This window comes from Synchiropus splendidus, chromosome 4 (genome assembly GCF_027744825.2).
Source record: "Synchiropus splendidus isolate RoL2022-P1 chromosome 4, RoL_Sspl_1.0, whole genome shotgun sequence".
Classification (NCBI taxonomy): Eukaryota; Metazoa; Chordata; class Actinopteri; order Syngnathiformes; family Callionymidae; genus Synchiropus; species Synchiropus splendidus.
Genome location: NC_071337.1, coordinates 421,850 through 435,192, shown reverse-complemented (window position 1 = coordinate 435,192; position 13,343 = coordinate 421,850). Strand labels below are relative to the sequence as shown.

The 13,343-nt window shown below is 52.7% G+C and overlaps 1 protein-coding gene across 5 annotated transcripts in view; it reads right to left on the bottom strand.

The window, feature by feature from the left end:
* The window catches only part of col7a1l (collagen type VII alpha 1-like), a 51,758-nt gene that overhangs the window by 14,381 nt on the left and 24,034 nt on the right, over window positions 1–13,343 (bottom strand). For 4 of the 5 annotated variants that reach the window (XM_053863694.1, XM_053863692.1, XM_053863695.1 and 1 more), the window contains 44 exons: window positions 12,652–12,687; window positions 12,414–12,494; window positions 11,991–12,026; window positions 11,865–11,909; window positions 10,787–10,858; window positions 10,682–10,717; window positions 10,434–10,460; window positions 10,281–10,319; window positions 10,152–10,214; window positions 9,921–9,959; window positions 9,554–9,607; window positions 9,453–9,485; window positions 9,320–9,385; window positions 9,161–9,205; window positions 9,048–9,083; window positions 8,950–8,976; window positions 8,068–8,139; window positions 7,926–7,988; window positions 7,841–7,858; window positions 7,747–7,782; window positions 7,650–7,688; window positions 7,537–7,572; window positions 7,332–7,466; window positions 7,166–7,270; window positions 6,656–6,757; window positions 6,302–6,346; window positions 6,118–6,174; window positions 5,852–5,908; window positions 5,689–5,772; window positions 4,797–4,838; window positions 2,933–2,986; window positions 2,822–2,872; window positions 2,691–2,759; window positions 2,245–2,613; window positions 2,142–2,177; window positions 2,044–2,070; window positions 1,915–1,974; window positions 1,719–1,844; window positions 1,579–1,650; window positions 1,483–1,518; window positions 1,115–1,174; window positions 295–339; window positions 188–223; window positions 35–70 (listed from right to left, as the gene is read on the bottom strand). In XM_053863694.1, the coding sequence (XP_053719669.1) occupies window positions 35–70; window positions 188–223; window positions 295–339; window positions 1,115–1,174; window positions 1,483–1,518; window positions 1,579–1,650; window positions 1,719–1,844; window positions 1,915–1,974; window positions 2,044–2,070; window positions 2,142–2,177; window positions 2,245–2,613; window positions 2,691–2,759; window positions 2,822–2,872; window positions 2,933–2,986; window positions 4,797–4,838; window positions 5,689–5,772; window positions 5,852–5,908; window positions 6,118–6,174; window positions 6,302–6,346; window positions 6,656–6,757; window positions 7,166–7,270; window positions 7,332–7,466; window positions 7,537–7,572; window positions 7,650–7,688; window positions 7,747–7,782; window positions 7,841–7,858; window positions 7,926–7,988; window positions 8,068–8,139; window positions 8,950–8,976; window positions 9,048–9,083; window positions 9,161–9,205; window positions 9,320–9,385; window positions 9,453–9,485; window positions 9,554–9,607; window positions 9,921–9,959; window positions 10,152–10,214; window positions 10,281–10,319; window positions 10,434–10,460; window positions 10,682–10,717; window positions 10,787–10,858; window positions 11,865–11,909; window positions 11,991–12,026; window positions 12,414–12,494; window positions 12,652–12,687 (2,703 nt within the window). The remainder of the gene's footprint in view (window positions 1–34; window positions 71–187; window positions 224–294; window positions 340–1,114; window positions 1,175–1,482; window positions 1,519–1,578; window positions 1,651–1,718; window positions 1,845–1,914; window positions 1,975–2,043; window positions 2,071–2,141; window positions 2,178–2,244; window positions 2,614–2,690; window positions 2,760–2,821; window positions 2,873–2,932; window positions 2,987–4,796; window positions 4,839–5,688; window positions 5,773–5,851; window positions 5,909–6,117; window positions 6,175–6,301; window positions 6,347–6,655; window positions 6,758–7,165; window positions 7,271–7,331; window positions 7,467–7,536; window positions 7,573–7,649; window positions 7,689–7,746; window positions 7,783–7,840; window positions 7,859–7,925; window positions 7,989–8,067; window positions 8,140–8,949; window positions 8,977–9,047; window positions 9,084–9,160; window positions 9,206–9,319; window positions 9,386–9,452; window positions 9,486–9,553; window positions 9,608–9,920; window positions 9,960–10,151; window positions 10,215–10,280; window positions 10,320–10,433; window positions 10,461–10,681; window positions 10,718–10,786; window positions 10,859–11,864; window positions 11,910–11,990; window positions 12,027–12,413; window positions 12,495–12,651; window positions 12,688–13,343) is intronic. The other variant, XM_053863693.1, reaches the window with a different exon arrangement.

The following is a 13,343-nucleotide window of genomic DNA, read 5'->3' as shown; positions in this document are numbered from 1 at the left end:
GCGTCCAGGATGTGTCAGTAGGAATCAAGCGCACCCTCTCTCCTCTCACTCCTCGCAAGCCTCGCTCACCCTGGAAGACATGACCACCGCTGTCAGTCCCATATTTCTGTCCATCACCTATTTCAACAGCAAACATCCACAGGAGCTACCATGAGAAATTCTGAAGAAGCCTGGGCTCAGGACTGACCTTTTCACCTTTGCTGCCCCGAAACCCTTTAAGACCCTAAAACAAAGGGCTCACGATGAAGACGCGACGTGAAGACACTTCTAAAGGCGACTGTGAGAGACACCTACCACATGGCCCAGAGCTCCTTTGGTGCCAGGCGACCCTTTGACTCCCTGAAGCAGAGAGTGTCATGAGAGAGCTGCTCACATTGTTTCATCTCCATCAACTGCACTAGTTCATTGAGATTACAATAGTAATCTGCTGCCAGTCCTACTGTGGACGGACACGAGACATAAGCAACAGCTCTACGACGACCTTTAACAGATGATGTGAGCTGGGCTGGACTGGAGGGCGGGTCTTAGTAGAGGACATGGTCTGTCTTCAAGTCACGTGAGCTCCTCCACTGAACCACAGTGACCACGGAGGGAAACAACGAACACTAGACTCTGTCAACGCAGGCTTCACTCAGATCTATTCTGATCCTCTCATCTGCCTGATCAAGATGGCTGGATGATGGATGGATGGATGGATGATGACTGGATGTATGGTTGAATGATGAACGGATGGATGATGGATGGATGGATGATGGACGGATGGATGATGGACGGATGGACGGATGGATGGATGGATGGATGGACGATGGCTGGATGATGAACGGATGTATGATGGATGGATGGATGGATGGATGGATGGACGATGGCTGGATGTATGGTTGAATGATGAACGGATGGATGATGGATGGATGGATGATGGACGGATGGACGGATGGATGATGGACGGATGGATGGATGGACGATGGCTGGATGATGAACGGATGTATGATGGATGGATGGATGGATGGATGGATGGACGATGGCTGGATGAAACACTCGTGCCAGAGCTTCAGTGTGCTTCAGCCTTGTTTACCTGATCGGTGCATCATCGCTCACCAGCACAACAGTTTGCTACCTTCAGTCCAGGCAAGCCGATCAGTCCCCGAGCTCCCGGCTGTCCTGGAACGCTGTCGCCCTGTTGAGGTGCAGAAGACCTGTTGGACCCAAACCTTCTCTAGTCAAGTCACTTTCTCGAGAGCTTCCCAACCTGAAGAGACTTTTCTGTTCTGTCTGGGAGCCCACTCACTTACCTCTGTCCCATCTCTCCCTGGACGGCACAGACCCCCCCTCAGCCCTCACATCAACATCTGACTGTAAATACTGAGCATGTTCAACCCACACTCCGGGGAGAGCTGACTCCGCCCACAGCACTATCTTACAAGACAATCCTGACAAAACAAGCCGATAATCGGCAGGTGTGGAGCGGCTCCAGCGTCTGGGTACCTTTTCTCCGCTGACACCAGGGGCTCCAACAGGACCCTTTAATGACAGAGCGTCTCCAGTCAGCTGACACGACTATCACAGATGTTTGCAGCATACCGGAGGTCCGGATGCCCCCTCGGGTCCCGGGGGCCCAGGTGAACCACTTTTCCCCCGTCTACCTCTGTTTCCCTGCAGCGGACCACAGGTTTTACGTTAGAAAGGGAGCGTGAGTGAGTGGTGTGAAATCAGCCACGTACATCTCGACCGGGTCCACCGGGGTCACCTGGGTGACCATTGACACCCGGGGAGCCCTGAAACCCAGGGTTGCCACGGATGCCTTGAATGCCCTGAGCACCAGGAGGCCCTGGTTCTCCAGGCTCCCCCTGAAACGACAGAGACGTGGGAAGACGGCGGCACCAGACGAAGCTGGACTCAGGCGTCACTCAGCCTCACCTTGTGGCCCGGAGGCCCCGCCTGGCCCTCGGGCCCTCGATGACCAATACCTGGCTCTCCCTGAGTGATGTTCAAAACAAGTGGATGAGACGCATGGATGAAGCCACTCGGAGCCAAACCTGAAAGTACCTTCTGGCCCTTCTCTCCAAGCTCCCCCTGGAACCACAGAGACAGAAGACGGGACGAGAGAAGAGCAGCGTGGTCAGCGGGCCATGACAGTGACTCACCTTTGGCCCCGGGGCCCCGTCCTCCCCGGGCTGGCCCTTCAGAGAGTAAGTCATTAGCAGGAAGACGAGTGGAAGCCAGAGGTTGTGCACCAGTCAGAGGTACCTTCAGGTGGTGGTGGTGGTGGTGTGGTGGGTACGGGCCCCGCTCCATCTCCAGCCTTCGCCGCTCCCACTCCTCCCTCCTCCGCTGGTTCTCCAGCTCGGCCTCCTTCTCTCTCTGCAGCTCTTCTCTTTCTCGCTCCATCTCCAGTCGTTCCCTCTCACGTTCCGCCTCCAACTCTTCCTCCCAGTCGCTCTCTCTGTCCACGTCGCCCGCCCCCGACTCCTGGTCTCCACTGCCTGCCTCGTCCTCAAAGGACAGATCTGGGTGAGTTGTTGGATCAGCGTCGTCCAAGTCCTGCGTCTCCTCAGCCCCAGGACCTTCTGCCTCTCGCCTCCGGCCTCTTGTGTGTGGAGGACGCTCCCAGTTGAACTGAAGAGAAAAGCACGGTGAACCAGCTCATAGTTCCAGAGCACGGTGCAGTGCCGGGGTGAATCTCTCTCACAGACATTGTTCATGGAGCTGTGGTCGCTGGGGTGTTGGACCGTCCACCGTCGTGAAGCTCCGGAGGCTTGATGCTGAGACCAGACAGACATTCAGAGAAGAGACTTTGACTCCAGCTGAGGCCCACAAATCTCACTTGGCTCTGCTTGGAATGGCTCTTTCCTCCTGGGACTCCAGGCATGGCCCCCTACGACACGATGGATGAGTGAATACAGAAGAGCCAGGTCACAAGCAACAAGGTGCTCACCAGGCTTTCAGACCAGTCCTCACTTCTCTTGACCCGACTTGCAGAGGCAGGTACCTGAGGAGAAGGCATCGGTCACGGACGTGGTCCAGGTCTCGCATGATCCCACCATATTTATCTGCGACCTTCACAATTCTGCATCAGACTGGAGCCTCCCAGCTACCCAGGGCACAAGACAGAAGACGCCTCTTCGATGGAGCCGCGCTCTGGGCCCACGGGCCACATCCAGACCAGACCAGTCCACTGGAGCCAGTGAGGGGCTGGTACTTCTGGGACAACTGACACTGAGGCTCCATGAACGAAGAAGCAGTAGAAGAAGACGGAAGTGTCGGCTCCATGAATGAAAGCGTTTGTTTTACAGCACACAATTCCGAGGAAACACAGGATGTAAAACTGCTGGAGATGCTTTCAAACGAAACATCTCAATGTGAACCCAGTCCAGCAGGACCCTACAGTTCTGATTCTGCATCACTGTAGTGTTCCGCCTCTCTACTGCACTGAACCAGAGAGTGACGTACACGCCGGCCCTGAGGCTGTATTTATTATCTAACCATGAAAGTCATCAGCTTTCCATCCTCCTATTCTCATGCAAATTTTCAGCAAAAATAAACATTCATCATGGAAAGGCTTGAAAATGAAAAAAAAAAAACAGTTGTGACACTTGAGGAGGTGGATATGTTTGCGGGTCGATGAAAGGAAACTACGACTTTCTGCCGTGGAAACAACTTCTTCATGTGACATGCACAGGCTGCGCTCCCAGAAACGGCGGACGACGAAGTGAGCGATGGTCTGAGGAGTGTGATTGTTAACTGTAATCGCCGGCGCTCGGTCCTGTCGGGGTGGAGCGAGGCACGCGGGACAGATGGTCCTGACCCAGACAGACAGAGCAGGGAGACGTGGTGGTGGGTGGCACACGACCATGCAGGGCCTCACTACTTCACACTAGCGGCAGTGGACGATTGCACGAAGATCAATTCAAAAAAGTGAGGATTGGAGGTAGCGGGGGGGGGGCTGATTGAAGGGGGAAGCCCCTCCCCCAGGACGGGAGGGAGGATATAAAGATCTGTCTCGGCAGACGCGACACCTCAGAGGGAAGTGCGGCGCGGGGGCGGAGCCTGTACCAAATAGAACTCCTCATAGTTTGGATGACGAGGGATCAAACTCCACGAGGTCAACGTGTCCCTCAAGGCCTGAGCACCACCTTCTCGCCACAACAGCTTCCTCCACATGGCGATATCTGAACTCATGGTGTGACAGATCCAAGCCCTGCTCCTGTGACGGACGGGGGCGGCGCAGCGAGTCACTGTTCAACTCAACCCTGTCTGTGAGAAGAGCAATGAAGAATGACACGTGGAAGGAAGGAAGAGATTTGGTCTCTTAGTCTTTACTTGGAGCCATGCAGGGAGCATCAGCACAGTCTCACACACACTTCTTCACCAGTGGAAACAGGTTTGAGCTGATGAGCCCGAAGGCCACACAGGTGTGTCAATAAGTTAAGAGCGTGTTCATTTATCCATCCGGCAGACGGCGGGGAGGCGTGGCGTCTTGGAATAAATAAGTTTGAGAGCGCGTGAGAGTGGCGGGGCGCGCTGGTCAGTGCAGGCTGCTCCGCCAGTGTTAACAAGGCTACTGTCTCACTGGAGCTAAGAGGGGTCCTGTTTCAGGAAACAAAACAAAAGGAGAGGATTATAGCGGCTCTCCGGGACCGTGCTCGCACAAAGGCTTGAACGGAAAGCATGCTGCCTCATGCGTCTATTCCCAGCCTCAAACTTCATTCACTTTCCACTGGTGAGAGAGGACAGAGGAGGGACAGGCGGAGCTGAGCAGAGCAGCATTCGCATGCGGCAGGACAGAGGAGAGGCGCTACCTGGCTCGGCTCCTCAGCTGGGGCAGGCAGCAGCGCTGGCTCCTGTTCAGGAGGAGCAGAGAAAGACAGCTGAAAATGAGACTCCAGCAAAAGTGCAGACCAAAGATGACGCCAGCTATGGGACTCCAAGGGTGAGTGGGGAAGAGACGGACCTCTGGGCTCCTATAGCAATGACCTCGGGCGCCAGCCTGCACCCAGGTGGTGGGCAGGCCTGTCCAAGCCACCACCTGACAGAGGAGCAGTCGCTGCTCAAACATAGTGGGACTTGAGGGGCAGAAGGGGGGAAACTCCAGTGGAATCCCAGCCTTGTGTGCAGGCCGGCTCTGGGTTTGTGCTGCTGTTTCTGTGAGCGCTGATGTAGAGCAGCGAGCTCCACCTCAGGATGCCCCAGCATGCAGTCGGACGGCCACAAGCCCTTCTTGACTGAGCGCTCCTGAACCAGTGGCTTGTGAGGGCCTCAGCGTTTATGACCCAGGAGGCTTTCATTCCATGCAAAAGATGGAACAAAGTTGAGCCGCAAGACCCCTGACTCTCCTGATCTGTGGCCCAGAATTCGCCTCTGGCGCCCCCTGTCAATGGAGCGTGAGACCCCTGATGCAGGTGAGGAAGAGAGTGCAGGCGTGGTGGACTGGACGGAGAGGACTCAGGAGATGCTGCTACTGAGGGCGTCACCGGGATGGAGACACAGGACCGGAGGTTTGGAAGAGGAGGGAACAGTGAGGTTCAAGATGAAGGTGTAGCGAGAGGATAACTGTGTTCAGCCTCCCTGAGCATGAGACCACTTTGCGGTCACCATCAACCAACTTGGAGATGAGGAGTGAAGAATGGCAGGTCTACCACTGGAGACACAGCTGAAGAGCTGGTATGAACCTGGTCAGCTGATCCACCGCACCTGTGTGCTCACCTGCTGCTCTGGGCTCCAGGGCAGGTGGGGAGAGGACGTCTCCAGCTGGGTGGGGCTGAGAGTCGCCGGGTCCTTCAGAACAAAGAGGAAGGGCTTCACTGCTCTGACACTCCAAAGCAAGGACCTGCAGCCAGCACGAGGCGCCCCCCACCTGTCTGTGGTCCATCCTCTCCCAAGGATGAGGTGACTCATCGTGGACGACATCATCCTGTCAGAGGAGTATAAATAGCACTTTAATGATCAGTTATAATGGCTGAAATCCGTCTGCTGCGTGACAGTGGATCCAGTTTGGAGCGGGCGGAGACATTGATAGGAGCGAAGCAGAGCAGGCGTGTGGACAGCTCTGTTAACAAGCAGGCAGTGAGGGCGTCGCCAAGGCAGCGCCCTCCTGCTGCTGCTGCTGCTGCTGCTGCTCACCTCGTACCCGCCGTCCTCCCAAGCCTCCTCCTCCTCCTCCGCACTTGGCCCATGCATCTGGAAACAAAGGAAATGAGTGGCAGCGCCATCAGCTGGTCATCGGGCCGACGCGGGTCTGAAGCTGGCCACGGTGTTAGCGCTCACGGAGCCACATGGAAGAGTTAGTCCACGTGACGACATTTACCAGGCCATGTCTCTGCCTCTTAGGTCGTCCCTTTTTTCCTTTGCCCTGGGTCCAAGGGTGACAGTTGAGAGAGAAACAGAGAGAGAGGTGAAGGCTGTTCATGCGTCAGGTGAAACACGAGTTAGTCCAGGACCAGTTCACGTTCCAGTCCCTCACTCAGTGGAGGACGCTTTATCACAACAGCTTTAGACATGAATCCAAGGAATCCATGGAATGTTCTGGACTGGAACGTGAGCCGCCATTTTCATTCATTAAAACACAACTAAAAACCCAGGAGGTTTCAGCAGCAGCATTGAATGACATGAAAGATTTCAACATGCAGGCTGTTAATCAGAGTCCGATCTCATCATCCACCTTTCCTCGCTCCTTGTTCTTCTTCTGCCCGGACTTCTTGCTGGGATCCTGTGGAGGAGCAAGAGCTGTGTCCGCGGCACTTGCTGGCATCTCTGTAACCATCTGACACAAACATGCAGGTCTGGTCTCATGACACGCTCAGATGACTTGAGGAGAAGAGGCCTCGGTGAAACACCGTGCTCCTGCTCACAGGCCTCTAGTCCTCACCATCGTCTTTGTCAGAGTCACAGACAGCAGAATGGTTTCCATCAGCAAACTAACATTCACTGTAGACTGAATTGGAGAGTGTCCGAATCACCTTTGACCACCTCTGTTCAAGTGTCCCAGAGGTGGGGGACACCCTGGACAGCTGAAACGCCAGTCTGTGTTAGGGAACTAGCCTCTGTTTGGTGTAAACGAAAACAGTCGCTCACAGGTGTGGAGCCAACACAAGTCACTTCTGAGATCACCCGATCATGTGACTTGGAAGATGACATTTGTACATGCGGGGTGTGAACGCGAGTCACTCACTGCCTTCAACCCCCCAGGAACTTGCTGGTCCACGTTCTGCTCCTTCTTGGGCGGCGACTCCAGCAGCGACTTGTTCGACGTGTCAAACTTCCCAAAACTCTGCTCCTGAGACGCGAGCGGTGAGCCACAGCTCCAACAGCTCACGACAGGCCAGGCACACACTCACCGTGTTTTCAGCGATGACGTTGGACGTCTCCCCGTCCCCCTCCACTCTGGCTGTCTTGGAGGTGAGGAGCACGTGGAGCAGCTCTTCAACACCGTCCTGGAGCAGCCTGTCAATCAAAGCCTTCAGCAAAGGAAGCTGAGAAGAAAGTTTGATTTTAAGTCTAGCGGTGGGACACGAGGACCTCAGACAGACCGGTGGGGCTCACCCGGATCCCGTAGTCTTCAAACATCACTTCCATGTCCTGGGGGACATCGGGAAAAGATTAACATTAAAACAACCGCAGGTTTACTGTGAAATACCGAGCATCTGGAGACGGACCTTCATGTCAATGGACTTCCCTGCAGCCCCTGGTTCGCCCTGTGGGAGACACTTGTTGAACATTCCTTAAATTCCCTCTTTTCTAATCAAATCGTACCTTTTCTCCAGTCAAGCCGGTTTCTCCTCGATCCCCCTGTAACCACAGCACATGAGCAGAACGAGAGTGCGCAGGAGGTCCAGCCCACACTCACCTTCAGCCCGGGAGGACCCTGAACACACAAGCAGAGAGGTCACGCCGATCATTGGCTGGCGCGGCCTCATGGCGTCACAACTCACCGCAGCTCCTGGAGGGCCCATGGGGACGGGGAAGGCTTGTCGGAGGTCATCGACGCTCGCTCCCTGCCATACATGTTCCCTCACTGCCTCATTCTGTCACTGACATTCCTCAGCATCGTAGGGTCATGCAACACTGCCTTACATCAGGAGTGACCAGGACCTGCCGACCAGGCAACCCCGGGGCTCCGGGTTCACCTTTGCTCCCCTCCTTTCCCTGAGAAAGCAAAGCACACATCAAGCAGTGATGAGGTTTCATGCCACAGTGTCCTGATTGTCAGAGGCGCTGTCCGCTTCACCAATTAAGTGAATCAAACCTCACACCATTTCTAAACCAAGAGCCGCCCCGCAAATGAGGAGAGTAGCTCCACGAAGGCCACAGCTGGATGAAGCCGCAGAGTCCGGTGGCGTCATGCTCTCCCGGTTCACATGCAGTGGACTGAAGTCCCAGCACTGAGCCTCCGTCGTGAGCTCCTCGGTCCTTCAGTGGCAGCTGCTTCACACTGTTCGATTGAGCGGTGTAGACAGCGATGGCGCTGACTGATGCACTAGTTCTGAAAGTCCCAACTGAGCCAGACTCAGGCAGCTATTGGGTTTTCGGGGTCGTCATGTGACCGTGCTCACTGCTCCATCAGCCCTGCAATACTGCTCCATCATAGCTCATCCACTCATCATGAGCATCAAGTAATTCAAGCCCTTTGGAGGCCGCGCTCTTCCGCACAGAGTGGTTCCTCAAATACGGTGGCCATGGAAGTAAAAAGCACCAAAGTAAGAGCGGTTTCACACTGCGCACTCGGTCTCCAGACCAAGAGCATTCAGCTCAGAAGTCCGAGATGTGAACACAAGTGAGTCAGTACCCACAAGGCCGAGCTCACACGGACCACGCAGGTCCTGGACAGTGCACGGGGACGCCGCGCTTCCACGGCCGTATGCTAGCATGACCATAGTTTGTCTCACGCACACACCACATATGAATTCAACTGTGAGTTAAAGGAACTGACGCTGACTATTTCAAAGCAACACTTACATCGAAGCCAGCGTCACCTTTGTCCCCCTGAAAACAAGAGGCATGTGCACATGAGTGACACACAGGGAAAACTTCAGCTGGCCAACAGATTTAGGAACCTTTTTGCCCTCGGCTCCTTGTTCTCCCTTTTCTCCCTGTCAGGCAGAAACAGAGTGCAAAATCATCAAAGAAGCAAAAGACAGCTATTCGTCTGCGGGTGACTCATTCTCACATCTTTTCCTGGCTGTCCTCGCTTGCCATCGATGCCAGGTTTCCCCTGACGGAACGCAGCATTATATGTTCATTAGGAATCAGAGCAGAGAGACACACTGAGCAGTTCTGTCGGAGAAGTTGTGATGACTCAGAGTCGGTGATGGGAGACGTGACGTACAGGCGTCCCTGGTAATCCCGGCGCTCCAACGATGCCCAGCCGACCCTGCTCGCCCTTCTCCCCTCTCTGAGGACACACAGATGGCAACCCTGAAGACATGCGGTCCACACAGTCGTGGGCCTGAAGCACCGACCTGACCAGGCTCTCCTCTCTTGCCCTCGTCACCCTGTTGCACCAAGCACAAGCACTTCATGTCATGAGCTGCAGATGATAAAGTCACAGGCCATCACAGACCTTGGCTCCTGGTTTTCCTGGCAGCCCGTTGAGTCCGTCTTTTCCAGAACCACCCTGTGACATTAGAAAGTGGCGACTACATATTGATTTGTAGAGTCATGACGCCACCTCTCTTGTTCAAGGGAAATGAATGAAACGATGAAAATGATTTTGAAATAAATCAACCAAATCACTCTGAGACGCAATGTTTCAGGCTGGATGGATGGATCCTGTCAATTTGTGGTTAGCAGTTTAGCAATAGAAATGGATGAAAATGATCATTTCATTCGAAAGAAAAGGAGGTAGAGTGCTGTTCTTCAAGGTGAACATGTGTTAAAGTGACAATTATCCGAGCAGAAATCTTCCGTGATAAAGACTCTCGACTCACCAGAGAAGATCCTGGCAAACCGGGTTTTCCTTCTGGACCCTGTGAAGGGAAAATAAGACAATATAGCAGCATGAAAGCCAAGATTACACCCCACTTATGGAAGTGATAGGCTCATTTTCGACAGGCAGGAGTCGGCCACACCCCTTTCACCGATCCAGGAAGTGTCATATATTTACACGCCAACAGCTTCTGCTGTATATTCAAATGTCAGAGGCGGTGGACGACACTCACTCTGGGCCCAGGTAGGCCCGGTTCTCCTCCCTGCCCGGGCTGGCCAGGTTCTCCCGGCTCTCCCTGAGGTGGAACGAGACTGAAGTGAGCTCTTGCTCAAACAATGCAACAATCAAATGGCGAGAGCACCTTGATGACTCTGGTCAAAATGTTGTCGGACGTCATCGCCTGAGAAAAAACAGCAAACCAGTGTCAATGCTATTTGAGGCTCACAGTCCGAATAATTCACAGTGTTTCAGTGCTCTGACGCTCAGAGTGAAATCACGATGAAGCTTTGTTTACTTGAATTCCCGGAGGTCCTGGCTTCCCCTGTGAGAGGGAAAACAGAGTCTATAATGTCACGCTGATAAACGCACAACAAAAGGAGGCTGCGGCGCGCGGCCGGCTCCACACACACAGTCGGCTCAACAGCACAGCGTTTATCACAGTGTCAATCGTCGGGCCGACGCGGAAGAGAGCCCCGACATCAGACAAAACAGAGCCACATTGAACATGCTCAGCCACGAGAGCCAAGATGAATGCAAACGTACCGGCTCGCCCTTCTCTCCTTTCTTCCCGTCAGTGCCCTGAGAGAGGAAAACAATTGGTTTCTTATCAAGTAACGGATGTAAACCACGCTGGAGGAAGACACTCACGGCCTTGCCAGGATGCCCGACGCCACCTTTCTCCCCCGTGTCCCCAGGCCGCCCCGGAAGTCCCAGTGGACCCTGGTCAGGAGCATGTGAAAGTTGAGCATCCTGTGATGTCAAGGGGCATCTGAGCGCAAAAATACCACGACACCTCGGCTGCTATTCAGGTCCAAGGCTAAATGCAGTCCAATATAGCGATGAGAAAATCGAATTTGATGGCTTGAAAAAAGTAACAAAGAAATAAATAAAATACAAGTCATTCTGAAAAAATAAGCAGGATTTAGAGGGAAGATGAGAAATACAGTAAAAAAAAAGACATGAAAAGTCCTAAAACAAAGAACTTCAACAAATTATAGGCTTCCTGAGATGATCCCCTCAGGGTTACAGTCTCTCCACTCACTCGAAAGCTTGAGACCATGGCTGAGGATAGGAACGGGCCGATGTGTCGTGAGGTTTGCCTTCTGGCTCAGTCTTCCACACCAGGACTCACTTGTCTTGTCACGATCGAACTGACCCTTATCTCTGCCACTTCACAGTCAGCAATGAACTGCTCCGGTCAGAGTGGAAGTTCTTGGAGTAAAAGTCCAGAGAAATGAGCTCCATCAAAACCAGGAACAAAGCCAGCCAAACGCCTCTCCTCTTTCCTTAGTTGGGATTCCATCCAAGCACATCTCACGGGAGAGTCAAGCTCAACCAGCACAATGTGCAGTGTAGCTCCTCAGTAAAACTTTGCTGCAAGCTGGTCGTGACTTCACTAATGGATCGACTTGAACTGAAAGGTGAATTTCCAGTATAAAAATAGCTCCTTTGGCTAATTTCCCAAATGGTAATCAGCGATAATGAGGCTTCAGGCCACCAGACATGGAGAAGAAACCGAGTCGGTGCTTTATCATGCTCTTAATTTAAAGGTTCGGCTGTTGAAATATTCATGATATTCACATTCATTTCCCCACAAGCTTTGTAAAACACCGACTTTCGTTGTTCCGCCAACATTTGACTGGGGCCGGAGCGATGATGTTCACCATTCACTTTCCGTCGCACAGTTTCCTGCTTTGTTAAAGATGCAAAAAAAAGAAAAAGTTACCCGTATTCCTACGTCGCCGGGCTCTCCACGTGGTCCTTGTTCTCCCTATCGCATTTATGAATGTACATCAGAGTCATTCCTTCTATAATACTAAGGTGAGTGACGGACAGCATCTTGCAACTTCACCTTCGGACCTGGCTCTCCTTTAGATCCTGGGGCTCCCTATAGAGACAATAGAAGGACATTAAGACACACAATCCACAGATAAATTCCAAATGAAATGTCAAAGTTTTCAAATAGGTGAAAGAGTAGCATAAAATGGCAAAAATAACAGGCTGTAGAGTATTCCGTCCTACTACACCGTAGACATGAAATAGTGACAAACCAATGATGAAGAATGAGCAACGTTAATGGCCTCCTCCTTATGAAACATTCCTTGACGGATTTCTGCGTGGGCTCCAGATCAAGGGTGTTGAACTGTGAGAGCAAACCCCAGTGCACAGGTCGAACTAACAATCTCCCATCCTGAGGTTGTGGTTTGACTTTTCACCTCAGAATCTTGTCAGGACAGCAGGTTTGATCGCTGAAGCATCCGTGCGACTTACTTACATCTTCACCTCTTAATCCTGGACCTCCAGGATTCCCTGGAACGCCAACACTGCCTTTGACTCCTTTGGAGCCGTCTTGACCCTGGGGGGGACAGTACAGTCAGCTGTGTTGCCTCACTGTGGATGTTGGAGAGCGTCAGTGAACAGATGCTCTGCTGGCTTGTTTTCAGTTCAGCCCAGAGGGGCTGTATACTGGGAGCACTGGCTCTGAATGGTGACGCGGACGCAGCAGTTGTTACCTTCGGCCCTGGTTTTCCAGATAAACCAACATTCCCCTGCAAACGACAACACATTTTACTAAGAATCCATCCACATTTACAGTGACTTTGTTCATGTGTTGGGCTCATGACAGGCTTATTAACTGCTATTGCTGCGTAACTAGGGTGTGACCCATCAGTGAGCAGTCAAAGACTCAAATCAGCACCGTACTATGCTTCATTACAGGCAGATACGTTGCTAATACACACATGCATAGGCAGTTGACTGATGATAATATTAGGGCTGTGTGTAGATCACAACTTTGGATCTCAGTTACCGTAATTTCCAGACCATAAGCCGCTACTTTGTTCTCACGGTCTGAACCCTGCAGCTTATACAACAGCACGGCTAATATTTCTTCATAAATGTGACGAAATCTTTGTATTTACAGTGAAAGCACTCAAAATGCGCTGTTTTTACTGGCTTGTCTGCAGCTCCGCCAACAGAGCCGATCTCCTGGAGGTCTGGAATCGAGAAGCAGCAGCTGAGAGCGGCTGTGGTGTGGGAACTTGGGGCACGCAGGTGGAAACGGCTCATTTTGAGCGCTTTAATGTGATTAAAAGATGCAAGGAGTTCATGTTTCAAGTTCAGAACATGGCACAGCTTGTTTCATGAATCAGTCTCCATGCCGGAGCGCAACTATTTTTGAAAAGCGTTTTTAAGCCGGGTGCGC